At 40.4% G+C, this 24,948-nt stretch overlaps 1 protein-coding gene across 2 annotated transcripts in view; it reads right to left on the reverse strand.

Moving 5' to 3' along the window:
- Positions 1 to 6,177: 6,177 nt before the first annotated feature.
- The window catches only part of pdgfd (platelet derived growth factor d), a 78,763-nt gene continuing 59,992 nt past the window's right edge, over positions 6,178 to 24,948 (reverse strand). For both annotated transcript variants that reach the window (XM_056473595.1, XM_056473596.1), the window contains exons 5-7: positions 20,646 to 20,841; positions 10,214 to 10,428; positions 6,178 to 7,943 (exon numbers count right to left, since the gene is read on the reverse strand). In XM_056473595.1, the coding sequence (XP_056329570.1) occupies positions 7,815 to 7,943; positions 10,214 to 10,428; positions 20,646 to 20,841 (540 nt within the window). In that variant the 3' untranslated portion in view covers positions 6,178 to 7,814. The remainder of the gene's footprint in view (positions 7,944 to 10,213; positions 10,429 to 20,645; positions 20,842 to 24,948) is intronic.

The raw sequence follows: 24,948 nt of genomic DNA on the forward strand, positions 1-24,948 counted from the left end.
GACAGTTACGGGTCAGCTGATCTGAACATCCACCCACATCTGACCTGCTTCTCCATCTGTGTGTCCAGCTTCAGAAACACCACAGCTACAGTACTGTGCTAGACACTATAGTGACTTATTTGGTCCAAATACTTCTGCACAATATACAGAAGTCAGAATTATTAGCCCTTATTAAAAGATTTGTTCAGCACATTTCTAATCATAATAGTTTTAATAACTCATTTCTAATAACTGATTTATTTTATCTTTGTCATGATGACAGTAAATAATATTAGACTAGATATTCTTCAAGACACTTCTATACAGCTTAAAGTGACATTTTAAAGGGCACATAGTTTACCTCTTTTTTCTGATTGAATATTAATATTATGGTTCTTCTGAGTGTGCCAGTTTAGGTTCAGTTTAAATCACAATTCAGACTTTTTTATTATAATGTGTTAAAAAGTGTCATGTTGGGGGCGTGTCCACAGCTCGCTGATTTAGGGGTGTGTTGCTTCACATGTAAATAAATTTCGGCTTCCCGCCCAACGTAACAAGGGGGCGGGGCCATGAGCTCACCCGCTCTGCGTTTGCAACACAGACAGGCAGACGGAGGAGAGAGAGGATCGTACATGTACGACTCTGACACAGACCAAGCAGAGAGTACAAAATCATTTGTGTCTTTGTACAGTTTTACAGCCAACTGTGTGCTAGTTTCAAGTGCCGAGCTTGTACACAGAAACTAATAACCACGTACACTGAATTAACTTTGACTGAGGCACCGGATGCGCCGCTCGAAGCTGCGACACGGCACACCAGACACTCTCTGTGGCGCACCAGAAACATGACGTGTCCCGAATCGTCGCGCCACGCAATTTTGAATTCTAAACACAGGTTTCTGCAGCGGTCCGCGGCGCCCAGCCGTCGACTTGAGTGTACCCTGATAGAAACCTATGTTTAGAATTGTAAAACACATGCTAGTTAAGATCACAGGGAGCTTCTGGGATCGCGAGAAATGCAAACGGCTGAAGTATAAGGTAGACTCAATGAGAAGTACACATGTTTGCAAACCTACCTAAAGATACAACCAATAATTCCGATTAGAGCGATAATGTGGAGAATATTGATCTTGTGTTGAGCCCAATGAGCCTTGCATCTAAAAATAGAGCTAGCGTGTTCCTTTAGAGATATCGCTTTCGACTCACGCTGAAATGGCGGACGTGAATCAACAAACTGAGGATATGATGACGCGCCTGTCAATCAATATTGGTGGGCGGGGGGACCGCTCTCCTACGTAAAGTTGTGGTCGATTTGAAAACAGCTCCAATTGGTCCACCGTTTTTATGTTGTTAAATTGAAAAGAAAAGCACTGGGTGTGTTTATATCACCCCAATATGACGGTCTATACACCATACATGCACATATGTCTGTCCAAACAGCTTGAAAAGTAGATATTTTACCATAGGTGCCCTTTAAGGCTTAATAAGGTTAATTAGGCAGGTTATAGTAATTAGGCAATCATTGTATAACAGTGGTTTGTTCTGTAGATGATCCAAAACAAATATAGCTTAAGAGGGCTAATAATATTGACCTTAAAATAGGGTTAAAATAAAAATAAATTAATTAAATTAAAACTTTAAAAATTTAAATAATTCTAGCCGAAAAAAATAATTAAAAAAACGTCCTCTAGAAGAACAAATATTATAGGAAATACTGTGAAAAATTCCTTGCTCTGTTCAACATCATTTGGGAAATATTTGAAAAAAAAAGAAACAAAAAAAAAAAAATCACAGGCGGGTGAATAATTCTGACTAACTGTATAATCCATCTTTATTAAAAACAAACATAAGAGAAGAAAAAACAACAGCAGCACAATGTTTTCTCTCAGTGAAAAGTCTGTTTGTTCTGACTGAAATAATGTGCTGTGTAATAATATCAGGCTTCCTTTAGCACTTTCCAGAGTTCTTCTGTAGGTAGAGAGTGTCATATATTCTAGCTGATCTCATACAGACTCTAGAATGTTCAGGTGTGGATGATTTATGCTTTATTAATTCCTTATAAATGACAATTAAAGGCTCGGTATCAAATGAACAATAATATTTGCAATCTTATCTAAAAATGTTAATGACTGTAAAGTTTAAACATTGCTGAATAACAGGAGTGTCAAAATACAGCATAAAATTGGATAAAACAACAACAATATAATAATCTAACAATATAATAAGATACAACATGTTAAAGTTATTCAGCGATGTTTAAACTGCAGTTATTTGATTTTAGATGTAATGGTTTCTTTTTCAGTTGATACAGTTTCACTTGAGTTTCTTCAATTGAATAGAAATCAATGTTGTTTATTTTCCTCTTTAGAATAGTACAGAGCCTTTAATTGTCATTTATAAGTCATTTATAAAGCATCAACAGTCCTCACTTTAGATAAAAAAAAACTGGATGAAGTTGAGTTAATAAAGCATTCATTAACATATAAATGAACTATTATTATATGCCTGAATAATCAGATTTATAAATGTTGATTTCATTAGTTTATTAATCATTTACTAACTCATTCTGAATGATATTTAAAACCAGTAACTTGTCTTAAACTACTGGTTTGTAAATGATGCGATACTTAATCTAGTCTAATTAAGTATAATCCTTAAGCACATTTTAAATGTATTTATAAGTCAAGAACACAGCATTTGCATCTGCAGTTATAAACAGTTTAATACCATCTGTTAATGCTTCACAGATAATGAATTGACTATTTACTAATGCTTAATAAATGATTCATAGCGTGTAATAAAGTGTTACCTGATTTCTCCACATTTGGATTTGAAACGAGACAAAAACTCTTAGGATAAGCATTTAGTGCAGTGTAGAGAAGACCCATAATAATAAGAGTTTGCTTGCTGAATGACTTGCTGCATTCCAGTATACCTAATAATCTTACACTGGAATAAGTACATACTTTTGAGTGTGTACCAGAAGAGTATGTGTCCTGCTGTCATATTGAAGTAGCAGGTTAGTCTGACATTCGCTGGTCTGTCATGCAGAGAAATCTCCTCAGGTCTTGCAGAATTACATATTCAAACATATAAAAGTTCACATTGTTGCAGATGAAATACAACACAGAGAACACTCAAATCAACATTTTCCAGAAGGTTAGATATTCATTAACAATCATTCAAACTGCTTTACTGAAGCCTCTTCATTTAATGGTTGTCCTCGTGTTCGCCATGTTTGTAGTTTGTTGACTTTTTTTTTTTAAACTTACATTTGTAGTTCTAATCGAATATACTTCCAGTACAAAATGTGTGTCATATTTGGCATTATTGTCAACATAGGCTCATTCTGAAAACGTAGCCCTGTATACATTTCTGGAGATTGTGAATTATGTAGCCAGAAGTACGTATGGCTGCATTTCGTCTTTAAAATGGACGCTACGGGCTGGTATGACGCTGTTCCTTTTCCCGCTTACCAGCTGAGCGCTTACCTCCGTATGGACAGCTTTCCAGCTGTTGCCAGTTTGTCCAGTAGCTCGCCACATTTGTTGGCGGACTTGAGATGCAGAGAGGAGTTGACCACGATGAGTCCAGTGAAGATTGGTTCCAGACAATGGGTAAGAAGCCAAAAAATAAAATAAACAAGTAAATAACAGGGTGAGAATGTGGTAAAATGTGGTAAAAATCAGGTGAGGGCTTTTTTTTTTTCTGGATTGCTTTTTAAAACTGTTGGTTGTGTTTAGGGAAGGGGTGGGCGCTGGTCAATTGGTGTTTTTGATAACACTATCAGTTGGGTTTCAGAAAGGGGGAGAGTGGGTCAGTCAATAGCGGCCTCTGGTGGGTTCACTTGAGAACAGCACACACATGAGAAATTTGAGATCTGATAATGCATACACAGCGGCCTCGCAACTACAAAAACTGCAAAGAAAAAAAGGACATTCTGGCACGTATTTGGGGCTCTCCAGAAGTGTATGCAGGGGTACGTATCAATAATGAGCCTGGGTTAATTATTGTACGCACAGATCTGCATTTCTATCTGAAATAGTTCATGAATATGACAACTATTTTTAAACAAAACAAAAAAACTCAGGTTTGTTTTTATACAACAGTTTTATGTTGTAAAATGGATTGTTTTAAATTAAGATTAATACTGATTTTCACATAGTACTGGAATTGTTTTCCTCATATCAGAATACTTTATTATAATGATATTACACACATTACTTTTAGATCAGTTAGAAGACAGCCATATTGTATTGTTTTTTTATCTGGTAAAATTAACAAATACTATAAACTTTTCCATAATTACTAAGACTCTGAGCCATAATTATGAGTGTCTCATTAGGATGATAAGTCTTCTAACTCAATCCCTAAATAATAAAACCACTTTGCTGCTAAAACGTTTTTAGGTTGAAAGGCATATTAATGTACTGCCAGAACACTGATTAAATAATAATAATAAACTACATTGCATTACTTTTCTGTGTTAAAGTCAAATATTTAAGTAATGAGAATCAACATAGTGAATAAAAATGTTACGGTTCAGCAAAAAAAAAAAAACATCAGGGTTAATGAAGGGGAAAAATCTGTTTTTTTTTTACTTATGGTGAGAAACTTAATGGATACAGTTCAACCGGAAAGTATTGATAGCGCTTCACTTTTTCCACATTTGTTTATGTTACAGCCTTATTCCAAAATGGATTAAATTCATTGATTTCCTCAACATTCTATACACAATACCCCATAATGACAATGTGAAAAAAGAGTTTTTTTAAATAGTTGCAAATTTATTCAAATTAAAAAAGCTGAAGAATCACATGTACATCAGTATTCACAGCCTTTGTCTTGAAGCTCTAAATTGAGCTCAGCTACATTCTGTTTCCACTGATCATTCTTGAGATGTTTTAGCAGCTTCATTAGAGTTCACCTGTGGTAAATTCAGTTGATTTTACATGATTTGAAAAGGCATACACCTGTGTATATAAGGTCCCAGGGTTGACAGTGCATGTCAAAGCAAAAACTAAGCATGAAGACAAAGGAATTGTCTGTACAACTCACAAGGTTGGGGAAGGTTACAGAAACATTTCTGCTGCTCTGGAAGCTTCAATGAGCACAGATGGCTAGCCGGCCATCTAATCTGAGTGATCGGGGGAGAAGAGCCTTAGACAGGGAGGTGATCAATAACCCGATGATCACTCTGTCCGAGCTCCAGTGTTCTTCTGTGGAGAGAGGAGAACCTTACAGAAGGACAACCATCTGTGCAGCAATCCACCAATCAGGCCTGTATAGTGGAGTGGCCAGACAGAAGCCACTCCCCACCTGGAATTAGCCAAAAGGCATCTGAAGGACTCTCAGACCATCAGAAACTAAACTCTCTGGTCTGATGAGACTAAAATTGAGCTCTTTGGAGTGGTGGCAGCATCATGCTGTGGGGATGTTTTTCAGCAGCAGGAACTGGAAGACTAGTCAGGATAGAGGGAAAGATGAATGCAGCAATGTACAGAGACATCCTGAATGAAAACCTGCTTCAGAGTGCTCTTGACCTCAGACTGGGGCGACGGTTTATCTTCCAGCAGGACAATGATCCAAAGCACACCACCAAAATATCAATGGAGTGGCTTCACAACAACTCAGTGAATGTCCTTGAGTGGCCCAGCCAGAGCCCAGACCTAAATCCTATTGAACATCTCTAGAGAGATCAGAAATGGCTGTACACCGTCGCTTCCCATCCAACCTGATAGAGCTTGAGAGGTACTGCAAAGAGGAATGGGCCAAAATTCCCAAAGACAGGTGTGCCAAGCTTGTGGCATCATATTCAAAAAGACTTGAGGCTGTAATTGAGGTGCATCAACAAAGTATTGAGCAAAGGCTGTCAATACTTCTGTACATGTAATTCTTCAGTTTTTTTATTTTTAATAAATTTGCAACTATTTTAAAAACTCTTTTTTTTCACATTGTTATTATGGGGTGTTGTGTGTAGAATGTTGAGGAAATAAATTTAGTCCATTTGGAATACGGCTGTAACATTAACAAATGTGGAAAAAGTGAAGCGCTATGAATACTCTCCAGATGCACTGTATATAGGTGCTTATTAATGAATCTTCGTTTCATAATGAGAAACTTTAGTAACAACTAACTAAACATGTCCCACACTAATGACTTTCCTCCTCATATTTCAAAAATAAAACACAGAAACCTCTTCATAATTAGAAGTTTGTTTTTAGTAAAGCATTATTATGTCCAATACTTTTATACGTCATCAGAATATTTGTACTCGGACAGAAACAAACTGGTAAAGTGTGAAGAAATATCAGTCCTAAAACCAGACGTTCCTATAAAAATGGAAACAGAAGTGCTTCGCGTGTGTGTGTGTGTGTGTGTGTGTGTGTGTGTGTGTGTGTGTGTGTGTGTGTGTGTGTTTAACGCTACTCACTTGAACAGAGCAGAAAGAGAAAGCATACAGCAGCTCCATCACACGTATAAAAACACAAAGACAGTTCATTTAATAAATAACACTGGACTGGAGCAGAGGAACCGCCCACTCTGGCTTCTGATTGGTCTCAGAGAGCAAACGCCTCATTAATATTCATATACATTCCGTGGGTGAGATCATGTGACTTTACTGATCATCTGAATGAGAAGAAGAAACAAGAGACAGAGAACGCTACATAGCAGACAATCCAAACACAACCGAGGTGTGTGTGTGTGTTTAGGTGTATGCACCTGAAAATCAGAATGTGTGTGTATGTACAAGGTTTGTTTGAGGGGAGATATGGATAATGTATGTGTGTATGTCTTTTCTTTGTGCGTTCATCACTTTGTGTGTGTGTATATGTGTTTGCTTATCATGGCGTGTTCATTGTTGCAGTCTAGACTTGTGTGTGTGTGTTTTGTGGCTATCTAGAATCACTTTGCGTGTGTGTGCGTCTGTTTGTTCATTGTGGCGGTCTGGACTTGTGTTTGTGTTTATCGTGACTATCTAGAATCACTGTGTATGTGTGTGTTCATTGTGATGATGACTGGACTCTTGTGTGTGTGTGTGTGTGTTTATTGTGACAATGTCAAATCACTCTGTGTATGTGTGTTCATTGTGACGGTGGCTGGACTCTGTGTGTGTGTGTGTGCTGTGACAATGTCAAATCACTCTGTGTGTGTGTTCATTGTGACGGTGGCTGGACTCTGTGTGTGTGTGTGTGCTGTGACAATGTCAAATCACTCTGTGTGTGTGTGTGTGTGTGTTCATTGTGACGGTGGCTGGACTCTGTGTGTGTTAATTGTGACAATCTCAAATCACTCTGTGTGTTCATTGTGGCGGTCTGGACTTGTGTGTGTGTTTATCGTGACTATCTAGAATCACTGTGTATGTGTGTGTTCATTGTGACAGTGGCTGGACTCTTGTGTGTGTTTATCATGGCTATCTAGAATCAGTGTGTATGTGTGTTGTTGTGGCTATCTAGAATCTCTGTATGTGTGTGTATGTGTGTATCAAGGCTATCTGGATTGTGTGTGTATGGAATAATTGATTGTGGCGGTCTGGATTCTTGTGTGTGTTTATCGTGGCTATCTATAATGTGTGTGTGTGTGTGTTTATCGTGGCTGTCTGGACTCTGTGTGTGTACTTAATGTGATGGTCTGGACTCTAGTGTGTGTGTGTGTGTGTGTGTGTGTGTGTGTGTGTGTGTGTGTGTGAATGGTTGTTAATCGTGGCTATCTATAATGTGTGTGTTTATCGTAGCTGTCTGGACTCTATGTGTATGTACTTAATGTGATGGTATGTGTATGTATGTATTCACTATGGTGCTTTGGACTTTAATGTGTGTGCGTGTGTGCGTGTGTTTATCGTGGTGGTCTGGATTGACACACACAGTCACATCTCTCGTGATGCTGCAGGTAAATCTCCTCCAGAGTCCACCGCGCTCTGCTTTTCTTCCTGTAGAAACTGGCACCTGGAGAAAACTTCAGCACCTGACAACACACACACACACATTAGAGACAATAATGTATACTTATTGATCTAAACTAGAAAAATGTCCTCCACACTACACACACCATCTTATCTTGCAAAAATGAAATATTAAACACAGAAAATGAATATATTTGAGCAACATCACTGTAGCAGTGCAATATGGCTGTATATTAGAACTGGTGGGAGACGTGCTGCTTAGTGTGCCACCAGTGACGATATACAGCCATATTGCACTGCTACAAGTGTGATGTTGTGTTTATACAACAGTTCGATAATAATCATGCATAATCATGTGTATAAAAAAGAAAATCAAACACAGAGTCTCAAAAACCCTTTCGTATGAGGAACTACTTTCTTCTACCATTCATTCACATCTGCAGCTGACGTCAGAACAGTAGAAACCGCTGCTAATTTGCCAGCGTCACCAGCGTTTAGAGCTAGTAGAAGAAGAAACGGAGCAATTCCAATAGGGCCTATGCACCACTGGTGCTCGGCCCCCAATTATAGAATGAAAGCAAAGATTAAAACCTGTTGTCAGGCTTTAACATTCATCGCTGTCAGTAAAAGGTTTATAAAGCTTTTAGCTTTTGTGTGGATAATGTTGGCATCCAGCGTAATGTGCTTTATCCTGCAGTCACTGATCCACAGAGCGAAAGCAGACTCCGTCCTTGAGGGCCCCACACTGGATGCCAAGGTTATAATAGTTTTGGATTTTTTTATTAGTTTTAGTTTTTATTTTGTTTTGACATTTTGTTTTCAATTTCAGTTAGTTTTAATTAGCTTTCAGAGGTAGATTGACTAGTTTTTATTAGTTTCTATATTTTGAAATTGCTTTAGTTTAGTTTTTATTAGTTTCAGTATTAGTTTTAGTTTTTCAACAAGATTTTTGATTTATTTTAGTTTTTTTTCTAAATATTGTATAATAAAAACTCAAAGATACATTTTTTGAAACCTGTATTCAGAGGACACATGACCACCATCATCTACCCATCCTCAAATTCAAGTACAACAGCCTACAAGACAGCAGCCCTAAGTACAATGTGTGCACTCCGACCGCAGATTAGCATGTTGTCTTCACAGAAACAGGCTCAGCCATCACACTGAATCAGGTAAGCTGTTTATTTGTTTCAGTGTAATTAATTCTACGCACTTTTAACGCAGCAAGCAATATGTGAATGATGTTTGCGCATGCATTATAATTTTGGCTCGAGGGAGGGGTGCCTGGGGGGTGCAAGTGAAATTGGACAAATTGGGGGGGGGGGGGGGGGGGGGGGGGGGGGGGGTGTCCTAAAAGTTTGAAAACCCCTGCTGTACAGGAGACACTATACAGGAGATTGATTGACAATGGTCTACAGCCAATCAGAGTGCAGAACACAAAAAAAACCTGCGAGCGCGCTGTATAGAATGACAGAGAATTATTACCTGCACTGATAAATACTAGGCATCACCTAAACTACCGTTAAACTACAGTCATGTCAACAGGAAGTGCATACAAATATCTGTATTTTATTATCTATTTAAACACAGAGTACAGATGAAGGTGTTTCTGGGTTTGGGTTATTTGAGCAGGGCAGGAAATAAAACAGATTTATTGGTTGATTTGTCTTCATTGATTTGCTTCCCAATCAATATCCGTCCTTGACCTCTGACCTCTCCTGTGTTCTGTGGTCAAGCACATATATCACTTATATGTCTGTGTGTGTGTGTGTCAGTGAGTATATATTATGTGTGTGTGTGTGTGTCAGCACTGACAGCTGGAGCCAATCACATTTAGCAGATGCTGCCGTGGGTAACAGTCTGGTATCATACGCAACAGCAGTGTTTCCTGACAGCTGTCAATCACTGCCGGGTCACACTGATGTCAGCCTACAACTCCCAGAATGCCTCAAAACATCCCACGAGTCTTCACTGTGATCCGCTCGGGCTGTGTTACTGATTGTGTGTCTAAAGTTAGACGTTATAAGGCTGAATAAATAAATAAATAACAGTAGCTGACAGGTTTCCTCAAGACGTTTTCAGGTTTTTGTGCTCTGCATCTCAACACACTGTGATGTAGTTTTGACATTCCTGCACTGACACTGAATCTCCTGCGTTTTATGATTCATACTTTATATTTTTAAGCGTCACTTACAATTATTGGGTGTTGCCCTTAGAGGAGTGAACCTACACTGGTCTCACGGTTTGATTCGGTTATGACTGATTGCTTGCTTCCAAACAGAAATACAGAACTATCAAACTGTCGTCTATGAAGCAGTGCATTGTGGGATACCTCGTGCAGTTTCCTGACGGTTTTTCCGGAGCTGCAAGTGCAGGAGTTCCAGTTGTCGGTCCCGCAGGCACAGTTTCCACCGCAGCGCTGCACCAGCAGACAGCGAGGGAAGAAGACGGCGTTGGTGGCCTTCAGCTCCTCTCGCAGATTCACAGAGTAATTCCGCGGAGTACAGCTGTACTGCTTCACATCCTCATACAGACGGTCCAGGTCCACTGAGGGAAGAACACAGCCATACCGGTGACTTGTGGAATTTCAGAAACTGGAAATATCACATCAACTTTTTATCCCATGAGATATAATGCGCAAAACTTTGGTGGAAACATGTCCGCATTAAAAAAGTGATGTGATTTAGTCTGAACAGATCATGTGGTCATAGGACAACATTAATGGAGTTTGCAGCACATTGTAAAACATCTGAATTGTTGTTTTGCTGATTGCAAAATCCCTCAGCTAAAGTCTTTAGTATTATTATTATATTATTATTACCTCTGCATTTAAATGCTGCATTATTCACAAATTCTTAATGCAATATTCCAGTTTTGTGCATAAACCTAATTAGCGTCTTTGGATGGAAACACGGCTATAGAAATATTAACCAGAAAACCCTGGAGTACTTCACCTTCAACAGTGCATAACATCATTAAAAGTTTCAGGAAATCTGGAGGAATTTCAGTGTGTAAAGAACAAGGGTGCAGGCCTAAGCTGAACAACCCTGATCTCCAATCCCTCAAGCGGCACTGCATCAAGAATCCTCATTCATCTATACTCAATATCACCACATGGGCTCAGGACTACTGCTGCAAACCTTTGTCAAGTACCACACTACGTAGTTACATCCACAAATGCCAGTTTAAACTGTACTGTGCCAAAAGGAAGCCCTATGTTAACAGTGTCCAGAAGCGCTGTCGACTTCTGTCTTGCATGCATATATATATACACACAGTTGAAGTCAGAATTATTCGCCCCCCTGTTTACTTTTTCCCCCCAATTTCTGTTTAACGGAGAGATGATTTTTTTTTTTCAACACATTTCTAATCATAATAGTTTTAATAACTCATTTCTAATAACTGATTTATTTTATCTTTGCCATGATGACAGTAAATAATATTAGACTAGATATTCTTCAAGACACTTCTCTACAGCTTAAAGTGACATTTAAACGCTTAACTAGGTTAGTTAGGTTAACTAGGCTGGTTAGGGTAATTAGGCAAGTTATTGTATAATGATGGTTTGCTCTGTGGACTATCAAAAACAAATATAGCTTAAAGGGGTTAATAATTTTGACCTTAAAATGGCTCTTAAAAAATTTAAAACTGCTTTTATTCTAGCCGAAATAAAACAAATAAGATTTTCTCCAGAAGAAAAAATATTATCAGACATACTGTGAACATTTCCTTGCTCTGTTCAACATAATTTGGGAAATATTAAAAAAAAGAAAAAAAAATTAAAAGGGGGGCTAATAACTCTGACTTCAACTGTATATATATATATATATATATATATATATATATATATATATATATATATATATATATATATATATATATATATATTTATATTAGTGGTGGGCCATTATCGGCGTTAACATGCTGCGTTAACTCGAGACTCTTATCGGGCGGTGAAAAAAATATCGCCGTTAATCTATTCTCAGTTTTGGGTTGGGTGCTGAGTTTATTCCACGCAAGCTATGATGACTTTCACCTTGATATTTTAGCGTGGATGTATACCTGACCGAATTGCCCTGTAGGGGGCGAGAATGAGTCTTCGAACCTGTGTGTATTCCTACTGTGAAATTACCACATCAAACGTGACGTGCTAACATGGATGCAGTTCACTAGAGTGAATCTGATTAACGTTAGCTCCACATCTAACTATCAGGCACCTGTAGATTATATGCATTCGAGTAAAACTTGTACAAATAAAAAGGACCAGGTGCTTTTTAAAATGAATGATGGCGAATGTAAACCGGTAAGCCGTCTGACAAAAAAAAGTGCCTTTCTGAATCAAATCAGCAGGATGCCCTTCTGGATCTTACACTTACTTAGAAGACACTAGTAGTCTAGTTATTTACCTTAATAGACAATAATATAATTAGGGCGTTTACGTGAAGTGCTTTCAAGTAAGAGTTTCCTGTAATTTTGGGTGACTTTAACTGCAGTTCGGCAGTTTCACCTTCACTCATGAACATTTCATTCATGCCCCCGTATTAGACACAGATAAGGAGTAAGGACTGGTGAGAGTGTTATGGAATTTAATAACGCACGCCAAATGGAAAGAAAACTTCTATATTTCATGGTGTGTGTGTGTGTGTGTGTGTTCGGCCCTTTACTGACAGCCATGTGTGTGGATCTTGTCGGAAAATATGGTGAAAAGTCCTACATGAAGGTAATAGTTTGATCGCGGTGTTTACTTCAATAATGCCACTAATATCTGCAGACTCCACCTGTCTTAATTCCATTTCTGTTTAGTTCAGTTGTGACTTTAGTTATATTAAGGTAATCAAAATCGTTGTTTTGAGCTTATGTAGGCCTACAGGTCAACATTCATGTTTAACTGAATAAACAGTGAGTAAACACAAGTACATCTTATTGAACATTTATTTTCATCACCAATTATCATAGTAGATCAGTTTCTCAAGCAGTGAGTGATGCATGGAAAAGGAGATGAGCCCCTGGTCTAATGCGCCACCTGGCTTGAGAAACCCGTTCTCAAAGACTTACTTTTAGTCATTATTTGGGTAGCACACATATCCTGAATGCCTTCAAACAAGCCATTTTAATCTAGATTAATGTAAAATGGCATTCAAACTCACATTATTATCATTTAACACTGAATAAAGCACACGAGGTGTACCTGAGGTGATCATAGTTCGACCTGTTGTTCACCTGTGAGAAATAGAAGCCGTTTCTACAATATAAATTTTAGGTTTTGTTTAAATTTTAATATGGGAAATATTTCTTTTATCGACTGCCATTGCTTTGTTATAGAACATGATTTAAATTAGCCTTTGTTGGTGTCATCAATCTGGCAACCTGCTCTTGCATGTGTTTTAAACAAGGGATGCAATACCTAGTTCAACCACTGGGTGTCAAACTGGGTGTCAAACTTACATAGTGCAGTGGTTCCCAATCTTTTTTTGCCTGGGATCCCCCTTTCCCCCCAAAAAAATATTGTAAGGCCCCCTCAACATTTAATGATATTATCTCTCATATAAGTTTAGAGCAAGGATGACAAAAAAAATGTTGTTTTGAAACAAACGATATGTTTATGCACAAATAATAGCCTAATGTAAAATATAAAAGCAAAACATCAGTAGGCAATATGTTACTGAAAAACGTACGCCTTTGGCCTTTAAATTGGCCATATATTTTTCTTGTCAGTAGCTGTGACGTCCCTCATCTTATTTTGGGTGCGTGTCAATTCTTTTGCCTTGCGCTCCAAAAATGCTCTGGGCTTGTCGCAGTATTGGGGATGAGTCCTCTGCAAATGTCTTATTATTTTGGACGGCCTCATGCATTCGTTAGAAAGAACTTTAGCACAGATAATGCACTGTGGCTGGGTCAGGGACTCTTTGCTTGATGAAAATGGAATAAAACCATAGTTCAGGTAAATATCTTGGTATTTCCTGCATTCCTGCTAGCGCTGCGACCAGTTCAGAAGTTTGGAGCTTCGTTTCAGGAAGTTTCAGGAAATCTGGAGGAATTTCAGTGTGTAACAAGGGTGCAGGCCTAAGCTGAACATCCCTGATCTCCGATCCCTCAGGCGGCACTGCATCAACAATCCTCATTCATCTATAATCAATATCACCACATGGGCTCAGGACTACTGCTGCAAACCTTTGTCAAGTACCTCACAACGTAGTTACATCCACAAATGCCAGTTAAAACTGTACTGTGCCAAAAGGAAGCCCTATGTTAACAGTGTCCAGAAGCGCTGTTGACTTCTCTGGGCTCGGATGCATATATATACATATATACATACAGTTGAAGTCAGAATTATTAGCCCCCCCTGTTTATTTTTTCCCCAATTTCTGTTTAACAGAGAGAAGATTTCTTCAACACATTTCTAAACATAATAGTTTTAATAACTCATCTCTAATAACTGATTAATTTTATCTTTGCCATGATGACAGTAAATAATATTTGACTAGATATTCTTCAAGACACTTCTATACAGCCTAAAGTGACATTTAAAGGCTTAACTAGGTTAATTAGGTTAACTAGGCAGGTTAGGGTAATTAGGCAAGTTATTGTATAACGATGGTTTGCTCAGTTCAGAAGTTTGGAGCTTCGTCACCTGGGTGCTTGGGTCATTACTATTAGCTGCTGTAGGTGAATCAGTGAGTCTTTTTTGTGGAGGACGAATTACAAATTGGTCAGCCAGGGGATAAAATAAACAAAAATAAGGTAACATGATGTTTCTCCTAATTGACCCTTTGCTAAGCCACACCCGAAAACCGCCACACACCAATCGTGGCTTAGCAACTGTAGCTACGCGCAGGAGCTCCGTCAAGCTTTCGAGCGAGGAAAACAAGCCAACTATTGTGCAAACCTGATACCTGGTATCCTAAAAGTTTGGATGGGGTGGTGGAATTATTTTCCCTGTCCAATACATAAAACCCAAGTGGAGACTGTGAGGGGCGCTTAAAGGAGCAGAGTTGGTTTTGTCTCCGATATTCCTGACACATTCAGTGATGGACGGCAATAACTCACACACCTCTTACCCTAAACAGATCTCAACTGTGTTTCCTATAAAAATACAAAGCAGGTTGTGTTTCCCAGCGGTCTTTTTCTTTTTCGCTCGATATTTTAAACATTTCAGACAATTCAAAAGATTATTTAGTAGAGCAGTGAGCACAATAACGTGAAACCCTGATGTTTATCCATGGTCATCATACCGTCAGACTCTTATACCGGCCCATGCCTACATCCGAGCACATCCGCTGAATTAGGAGAACAGGATTTCTCACACTCGAACCGCGTCTGACTGAAGCGTCAGCAGCTTTCACACACGTCTCTCAAAATTAAAATCAAAGTCGTGCTTCGCAAACACACTCGAATCACTCCTGCGAGCGTCCAACACGGCGCTGAACTATAGGAAACTGCCTCCTGTGGAGGGAAAACACACACGGACAAACACACTTTCCTCTTGGCAAAGTTATATAAAAGCTACAGTGTTTCAACTTTGTCAGGGCGGCGAGGTCAGTGTGTGTGTGTGTGTGTGTGTGTGTGTGTGTGAGAACATTCCAGTGTGTTATTTTGGATGTTATTTTCTCACTTATGACTCACATAATCACAATCTGTTTTGGATGGGCAGCGAGGAAAGGGAGGTATAAATGAAGAGACGGGAGGAAATCACCTCTGTCTGCCTCATAAAACACACTGCATGCTTAAGAGTGTGTGTGTTGTGTGTGTGAGAGAGAGAGAGAACGAGTGTGTGTGGGTGTGTCTCTCTGTCGGTATCTTTATGTGTCTGTTTGAGAGAGCAAGAGTGTGTGTGCGCCTGTCTTTGTCTGTGTGTGAGAGTGTGCGAGAGAGAGTGTGTGTGTGTGTCTGTCTGTGGTGTGTGTGAGTCTGTATCTGTGTATGTGTGTGTGTGTGTGTGTGTGTGTGTATGAGAGAGCAAGAGTGTGTGTATCTGTCTGTGTCCCTGTCTTTGTCTGTGTGTGAGAGAGAGAGTGTGTGTCTGTTTGTGGTGTGTGTGAGTCTGTATCTGTATGTGTGTATGTGTATGTGTGTGTGTATGAGAGGGCAAGAGTGTGTATCTGTCTGTGTGCCTGTCTTTGTCTGTGTGCGAGAGTGTGCGAGAGAGAGTGTGTGTGTGTGTCTGTCTATGGTGTGTGCGAGTCTGTATCTGTATGTGTGTGTATGTGTGTATGAGAGAGCAAGAGTGTGTGTATCTGTCTGTGTGCCTGTCTTTGTCTGTGTGTGAGAGTGTGCGTGTGTGTCTGCCTGTGGTGTGTGTGAGTCTGTATCTGTATGTGTGTGTGTATGAGAGAGCAAGAGTGTGTGTATCTGTCTGTGTGCCTGTCTTTGTCTGTGTGTGAGTGTGCGAGAGAGAGTGTGTGTGTGTGTGTCTGTCTGTGGTGTGTGTGAGTCTGTATGTGTGTGTGTGTGTGTGTGTGTGTGTGTGTGTATAAGAGAGAGCAAGAGTGTGTATCTGTCTGTGTGCAAGAGTGAGCGTGTGTGTGTCTGTCTGTGGTGTGTGTGAGTCTGTGTGTGTGTGTGCGTGTATGAGAGAGCAAGAGTGTGTGTATCTGTCTGTGTGCCTGTCTTTGTCTGTGTGTGAGAGTGTGCGTGTGTGTCTGCCTGTGGTGTGTGTGAGTCTGTATCTGTATGTGTGTGTGTATGAGAGAGCAAGAGTGTGTGTATCTGTCTGTGTGCCTGTCTTTGTCTGTGTGTGAGAGTGTGCGTGTGTGTCTGCCTGTGGTGTGTGTGAGTCTGTATCTGTATGTGTGTGTGTATGAGAGAGCAAGAGTGTGTGTATCTGTCTGTGTGCCTGTCTTTGTCTGTGTGTGAGAGTGTGCGAGCGAGAGTGTGCTTGTGTGTCTGTCTGTGGTGTGTGTGAGTCTGTATCTGTATGTGTGTGTGTGTGTGTGTGTGTGTGTGTATGAGAAAGCGAGAGTGTGTGTATCTGTCTGTCTGTTTGTGCCCGTCTTTGTCTCTGTGTGCGTGTGCCCGTGTGTTTGTGTGTGACTGTACTAGAGCCGGAAAGTGTGTGTGTGTATCTGTCTGTGTGTGTTTGTGCCTGTCTGTTTCTGTCTATTTGTGTGTGCGGATGCCTGTGTGTGAGAAAGTGAGTGTGTGCCTGTCTTGGTATGTGTGTTTGTGCCTGCCTGTTTCTGTCTATCTGTGTGTGCGGGTGCCTGTATCTGTGTGTGTGTGTGTGAGAAAGAGAGAGAGAGTGAGTGTGTGTCTGTATCTGTTCATCTGTCGTTCTGTATATAATTTTTGTCATTGCGCAATATGAACGCGTTTTTGATGCAATCAATCTATTTTCCCTCATTGCGCGCCTGCGTGCTGTACCGCGCGGCCTTTATAAGGCTATCGCGCACCATCCGTGGGCTAGTTTATGAAGATTACTATAAGAAAGGCTAGGATGACTACGCAGATATGACAGAGGGAGTCGGTGAATTTAACATGACTGATGCTGCCCTGTTTACACAGTAATAAGACCCCTTTAGCTCATTCGGATCACAGGTAAACAAGAGATACACATTCCAGTTCATATATACATGCTGTTTAAATGCATAAGCCTTCTGTCCACTTCCCATCACACCACACGGGCTTTCTCTGGTCTTTCAATATAACACCACGAAAAAAAAAGTGTGTTTTTGTAAAGCTTTGTACATTAACAGCCGCAAAACTACCTGGTGAACGCTGCGAGTTTTGCGTCAGGATACATGGGCAGACTTTTTGAGCAATGTTTTGTTGCTAATGTTGGTGTTGGTGTGATGCTGCTTGGCTACTTTACATAAATATTGGAACTGTAAGTTAGCTTATATTAAAGTATCAATAGGATGTGAGGTCTAGATACCTACCTATCCCTACTCACTATCCTTCAGCTTCATCCCTGATTTAACAGGGGTCGCCACAGCAGAGTGAACCGCCATTTATTCCAATATATGTTTTACGCAGCGGATACATGTCACTTTGGTGGCCTTAACTAATATGTACTTACACTGAAATTAATCATTTGTTTCAGTGCAGTCATTGTGTGAATACATTGTACTTATGCTTGATTAAATACCTCGCATCTGTAATTTCTGTAAATATACATCTTTTTGGCCTGTTTCCACTGAGTGGAATGGTACGGTTCAGTATGCTTTTGAGGCTGTTTCCACTGTCAAAGGGTACCTAAAAGCGAACTGTAGTGTACCACTGTTTGGTCACCCTTTGCAAAGGGTACCAACAGGCCCAAAGGGTACCAAAAGTATTGCAACTCTCTACTAGCCGGGCTTCCAGCTACCTCTATCAAACCTCTTCAGCTGCTTCAGAACGCAGCAGAACGAGTGGTCTTTGATGAACCCAAAAGAGCACATGTCACTCCACTACTCACCCGTTTGCACTGGCTGCCAGTTGCTGCTCGCATCAAATTCTCAATATTATACTATAATCTTTTGATTTCATTATTAATATGACATATTAAAATAATCAAGGTGATCTCCTGAATAATCTCCTGTTCTCTGATTGATTACTGAGCGGATACCCTTCCAGTTCCAACCCAGTACTAGGAAACACCAATACACACTCACATTCACACACACACACTTATACACTACTGCCAATTTAGTTGTACCGCATGTGTTTGGGACTGTGGTTGAAACGGGAACTTTGTACTTTTTTACTTGCGTACATTTTTCAGGCCGTATTTCTTTACTTTTACTCAAGTACACAAGTGTAGTCAGTACTTCAACTTTTACCAGAGTCGCTTTAAACATGAGGATCTGTTCTTCTACTTAAGGATGTGTGTACTTTTGCCATCTCTGATGTGGATATGTTAAATAGTTCACACAAAAATACACAAAGAGAAACTTTCACGTTCACTTCATGCACAGTTTGTGAGTGAACAGACTGATGTGTACTAGTTGCAGACGCGATCATGAGGCTGTTTGTGCGGCGAGTTTGAAGTAATCAATCAGAGAACAGGAGAAAGTGCATTACTTTGATTATTTTAATATGTCATATTAATAATGAAATTTTTTTTTAATCTGGTGGCCCACCGGTTGAGAATCCCTGCTTTAGAGCACTGAGCTTTAGCAAATTAGATTAATTCGAAGGGAGTCGCTGTACAGCACGGGTTGCCTTTAATATAGTGCTAAGCAACAATAACAAACGCCTAACAGTGACGATGGTGTCGTATACCTCAAAGTTGTTTAGTATTAAATGTTTAGAGATGGTGTGACACAACCAAGCGGCAACCTCCCGCTCTCCCTCGGGAGGCCAATACGGAAGTAACTGAAACTGCAATTCATCAAAATTCCGCTAGTCCTGGCTCCATAATAGAGCAAAGTGCAATTGAGCCCACTGTTAGAATGGTCAACTTTACAGCTGAAAAAAAGGTGTTTACAGCCTGTTACAAAGAACGATTTTGGTTCATATAGCTAATATTACCCTCCATGACAACTGTGAGGGGGTGAGTTTTTTTATAATTCATCAATTTCCTTTATTTAAGGTTATATTAAGTTTGCATAATTAAGGGCGTGGCCACTTGAGTGACAGCTAGGTCTCGCTGGTCGCCGTCACTTCACCTCAGCTGAATCCGGCAGATTAGCCACTGATCTCGGCATATTCATCGTATTTTTGTTTTGTTTTATGTGGCTTTACACAGTCAGCTGCCTTTTGGACTTATTTCTTACAATTATCAGATGATATGGGATGCTGTGTGCATTTAATTGTGCTCACAAACCGTTCACGTGGCCTCCGTTTCGCATGTGAGTAAAGTTATATACTTGTATACCATCTCTATAAATGTATTTGTTTTATTTAAGATCATTTGTCATTAATAATTTTCTTTAGACCCGTAAAGCACTCCAGAATCTGACAGATTGATTAGCTGTAGACTCTAGAACAGTCATCTGAAGTGTTGTCATACAGTGTTGTGCTGGATTTTATCAATAGTCTTGCATTTACTAACACACACACTATATCTGAAGTGTTTGGAAGTAATTCGCGTTTTCCTCCTGTAGAAAAACGTCATAAGAGCAATGTTTAGTGGCTCAGTGTATTACTACAGTGTTTTTGAAAGTCTAAACACTTTATTGATATAGTGTACAGCCAAGCACATGTGGTCAGAACACAAACGAGTCGCAGGTAATAGAGTATTAAGCGTTTCTCCCAAAGTAAAGTCTGTCTGCCAGGTCTAAGCAAAGTGCCAGCAGGTGTCTGTAGCTCCGCCCACTCTCCGCCTCTTTGCCCTTGTTTGGTATCCCGCCGTGGGTGCGATGACGTGCGAACAAAATGGCGACGGTTGGCCGCGCCTACTTGTGGCTTCTTTTGCGCTCTTCAGAAACCTATGGGTGACGTCACGGATACAACGTTCATATATTTTACAGTCTATGGACACAACGCGTACCTATGCATGCCTTTGATGTACCTCTTGATGCTTCTTACTGTACGTCCTTGTCGCAGCACTGAAATTATTTATTCATTCATTTTCCTCCAGCTTAGTTACTTATTTAATATGGGTCGCCACAGCGGAATGAACCGACAACTATTCCAGCATATGTTTTACGCAGCGAATGCCCTTCCAGCTGCAACCCAGCACTGGGAAACACCCATACTCATACACAACGGCCCATTTAGGTTATCAATTCCTCTATAGCGCATGTGTTTGGACTGTGGGGGAAACCGGAGCACCTGAAGGAAACCTACACCAATACGGGGAGAATGTGTGTGTGTGTGTGTGTGTGTGTGTGTGTGAGACTCACGTTTGTGTTTGCGGTCGCTGTGGAAGGCGCGGGGTCTGTAGTAGTGTGTGTGTGTGTAGATCTGCTCCAGGTCCTCCTGCCAGCTGAAGGGGTTCATGTGTCTCAGCAGCTCCTCCACTGTGCTCATGCTGGAGATCTCCATGTCCAGCGCAGACGCAGACAGGGGCGTGTCCGTGCCTGAAGTCCCACCCAAATCCTACACACATGCGCACGCACAGACAAAAAGATGGACACGCAAACACAGCCACAAACAGGCATGCATAACATACATATAGACAGACACATACAAACAGACGCACAGGTGAGGTGATGACCATAAAACACACTGATCTGCATGAACATTCTGCTAAACATCTACATTTGTGATTCCCTGTAGAAACAAAGACATACAACACTTTGATTTTAAGCTAAAACGGGGAAAAGAATGATTCATTCAAATATTTGAAACTAATAAAAACTTACAAAAAAGTCAAACGGTACACGTCTTGTGTAATTTTCTTCTTAAAGGGAACATAGTTTACCTCTTTTTTATGATTTAATATTAATATTATGGTTGTTCTGAGTGTGCCAGTTTAAGTTCAGTTTAAAACACTGTTCAGATTTTTTATTATAATGTCTTAAAAAGTGTCATGTTGGGGGCGTGTCCACAGCTCGCTGATTTAGGGGTGTGTTGCTTCACATGTAGATTAGTTTCGGCTTCCCGCCCAACGTAACAAGGGGGCGGGGCCATGAGCTCACCCGCTCTGTGTTTGCAACACAGACAGGCAGACTGAGAGAAGGAGCAGGAGAGGATCAGCATTCAGTCGTACATGTACAAAATCATTTGTGTCTTTGAATAGTTTTACAGCCAACTGTGTGCTAGTTTCAAGTGCAGAGCTTTAACACAGAAACTAATAACCACGCACACTGAATTAACTTTGACTGAGGCACCGGATGCGCCACTCGAAGCCGCGACACGGCACACCAGACACTCTCTGTGGCGCGGCAGAGACATGAAGTGTCCCGAATCGTCGCGCCATGCATTTTTGAATTCTAAACATAGGTTTCTGCAGCGGTCCGTGGCGCCCAGCCGTCGACTTTAGTGTACCCTGATAGAAACCTATGTTTAGAATTGTAAAACGCATGCTAGTTAAGATCACAGGGAGCTTCTGGGATCGCGAGAAATGCAAACGGCTGAAGTATAAGGTAGACTCAATGAGAAGTACACATGTTTGCAAACCTACCTAAAGATACAACCAATAATTCCGATTAGAGCGATAATGTGGAGAATATTGATCTTGTGTTGAGCCCAATGAGCCTTGCATCTAAAAATAGAGCTAGGGTGTTACTTTAGTGATATCGCTTCGACTCATGCTGAAAATGGCGGACGTGAATCAACAAACTGAGGATATGATGACGCGCCTGTCAATCAATATTGGTGGGCGGGGGGACCGCTCTCCTACGTAAAGTTGCGGTCGATCTGAAAACCGCTCCAATTGGTCCACCGTTATTTATGTTGTTAAATTGAAAAAAGAAAGCACTGGGTGTGCTTATATCACCCCAATATGACGGTCTATACACCATACATGCACATATGTCTGTCCAAACAGCTTGAAAGGTAGATTTTTTTTACCATAGGTGCCCTTTAAATTAAAGGAAATGAACATTAACAAAAAACTAACTAAAACAAAATAAAGACTGGATGCCACTTTATATTAGGTGGCCTTAACTAATATTTACCTACACTGAAATTAATCATTTTTCAGTGCAGTCATTGTGTTAATACATTGTACTTATGCTTGATTAAATACCTTGCATCTGTAATTTCTGTAAATATACATCTTCTTGGCCTGTTTCCACTGAGTGGAATGGTACGGTTCAGTATGCTTTTGAGGCTGTTTCCACTGTCAAAGGGTACCTAAAAGCGAACCGTAGTGTACCACTGCTTGTTCACCCTTTGCAAAGAGTACCATTTACATTTAGTCATTTAGCAGACGCTTTTATCCACAGCGACTTACAAATGAGGACAAGGAAGCAATTTACACAACTATAGGAGCAACAGTGAACAAGTGCTGTAGGCAACTTTCAGGTGTGTAAAAGTCTAAGAAGCAAAACATTAGTAATGTTGTTGTTTTTTTGAGAGAGAGTACAGTTAGTGGTATAGCCAGAGAGGCAGCTACAGATTAGGAAGGAAAGTGGAGACTAAATAGTTGAGTTTTTAGTCGTTTCTTGAAGACAGCAAGTGACTCTGCTGTTCTGATGTAGTTAGGGAGTTCATTCCACCAACTGGGCAGATTGAATGAGAGAGTTCGGGAAAGTGATTTCTTCCCTCTTCGGGATGGAACCACGAGGCGACGTTCATTCACAGAACGCAAGTTTCTGGAGGGCACATAAATCTGCAGAAGTGAGAGCAGATAAGAAGGAGCAAAGCTATAGGTCGCTTTGTAAGCAAACATCAGAGCTTTGAATTTGATGCGAGCAGCAACTGGCAGCCAGTGCAAACGGGTGAGTAGCGGAGTGACATGTGCTCTTTTGGGTTCATCAAAGACCACTCGTGCTGCTGCGTTCTGAAGCAGCTGAAGAGGTTTGATAGAACTAGCTGGTAGCCCAGCTAGCAGAGAGTTGCAATAATCCAGTTTGGAGAGAACAAGAGCTTGAACAATGAGTTGAGCTGTATGTTCAGATATGAAGGGTCGGACCTTTCTGATGTTGTAGAGTGCGAATCTGCAAGATCGAGCAGTTCTAGAAATGTGGTCAGAGAAGTTTAGTTGGTCATCAATCGTTACTCCAAGGCTTTTTACCATTTTGGATGCAGTAATGGTTGCCCCATCCATCTGGATTGAAAAGTTATGGTGTAGAGTCGGGTTGGCAGAAACTTCAAGCATTTCCGTTTTCGCGAGGTTAAGCTGAAGATGATGATCTTTCATCCAGAGTGAAATGTCTGACAGGCAGGCTGAGATGCGAGCTGGAACCGAGGCATCATCAGGGTGAAAAGAGAGGTATAGCTGGGTATCATCAGCATAGCAGTGGTAGGAAAAACCATGTTTCTGGATGACTGTTCCTAAAGATGTCGTGTAGATGGAGAAGAGAAGTGGCCCAAGAACAGAGCCCTGAGGTACCCCAGTGTTTAGATGCTGTAGGTTGGACACTTCTCCCCTCCACGACACCCTGAATTACCTGTCCGAGAGGTAGGAACTGAACCATTGAATAACAGTGCCTGCGACGCCCAGTGACTCAAGCGTAGATAGCAGGATCTGGTGGTTTACAGTGTCAAAAGCAGCTGATAAATCCAGCAAGATGAGGACAGATGATTTAGAGTCTGCTTTAGCCAGTCTGAGATCCTCCACGACCGAGAGCAGGGCAGTCTCAGTTGAGTGGCCTTTCTTAAAGCCAGATTGCTTGTTATCCATGAGGTTGTTTTGAGTAAGAAAGTCCAGGACTTGATTGAACACTACTTTCTCCAGAATCTTGGCCATGAATGGAAGCAGGGATACCGGTCGGTAGTTTTCAAGTAGCGTTTGATCCAGGTTGGGTTTCTTTAGCAGTGGGGTTACCCTAGCCTGCTTAAATGAAGTGGGGAATAAACCAGAGTCAAGCGATGTGTTAATTATGTGAGGTACCAACAGGCCCAAAGGGTACCAACAGGCGAAGCTAGACGCACAGCTACTGGTTTACAGATATACATCACTCACAGAAGTAGGAGAATGAAAACAAAGGAAGCGCCACTTTAGAGTTGGTATGATAATAAAATTACTTTAGTTCATGATCTCTTTAATGAAAATGGTCTTTTGCTATCATATTATGAGTTCTTTCAGAAGTTTCTGATTCAGATTTCCTGTTTCACCAAAAGAATTCGCCATTGTCTTTGATGCTGTTCCTGCAGGAATTATTACACTGTTTAAAAGCTTGAACAGAACTCCATGCATCACACCATCTCTTTGTGATCCGTTTGAAACAACAGTGGGTAAAGCTTGTCTTGTTCCAAACTCAACTAACAAATCAATCCGTGCACTGTTTCAGAAAGAAGTTGTCTCAAAATCATTTGTTCTTACTTACAGGAGCAATTTCACAAATATTTGAAACTGGAGAAAAGTTTGGCTTTTGCCACACAAATACCTTATTGGGAACAAAACCAGAGAAGTGTCCTTTATTAAATTAATCCACAGATTCTACCCAGTGAGTAGCTATTTAAAAAGATTTCAATCAGATATTAACACAATGTGCGCTTTCTGTAATTTACAAAGTGAAACAACTGTACACTTATTTTGGTACTGTTCCTACACAAATATTTTGGGGTAAATTGAGCAAATTTTACTATTGAGCA

The sequence above is a fragment of the Danio aesculapii genome, chromosome 15 (assembly GCF_903798145.1).
Source record: "Danio aesculapii chromosome 15, fDanAes4.1, whole genome shotgun sequence".
NCBI lineage: Eukaryota > Metazoa > Chordata > Actinopteri > Cypriniformes > Danionidae > Danio > Danio aesculapii.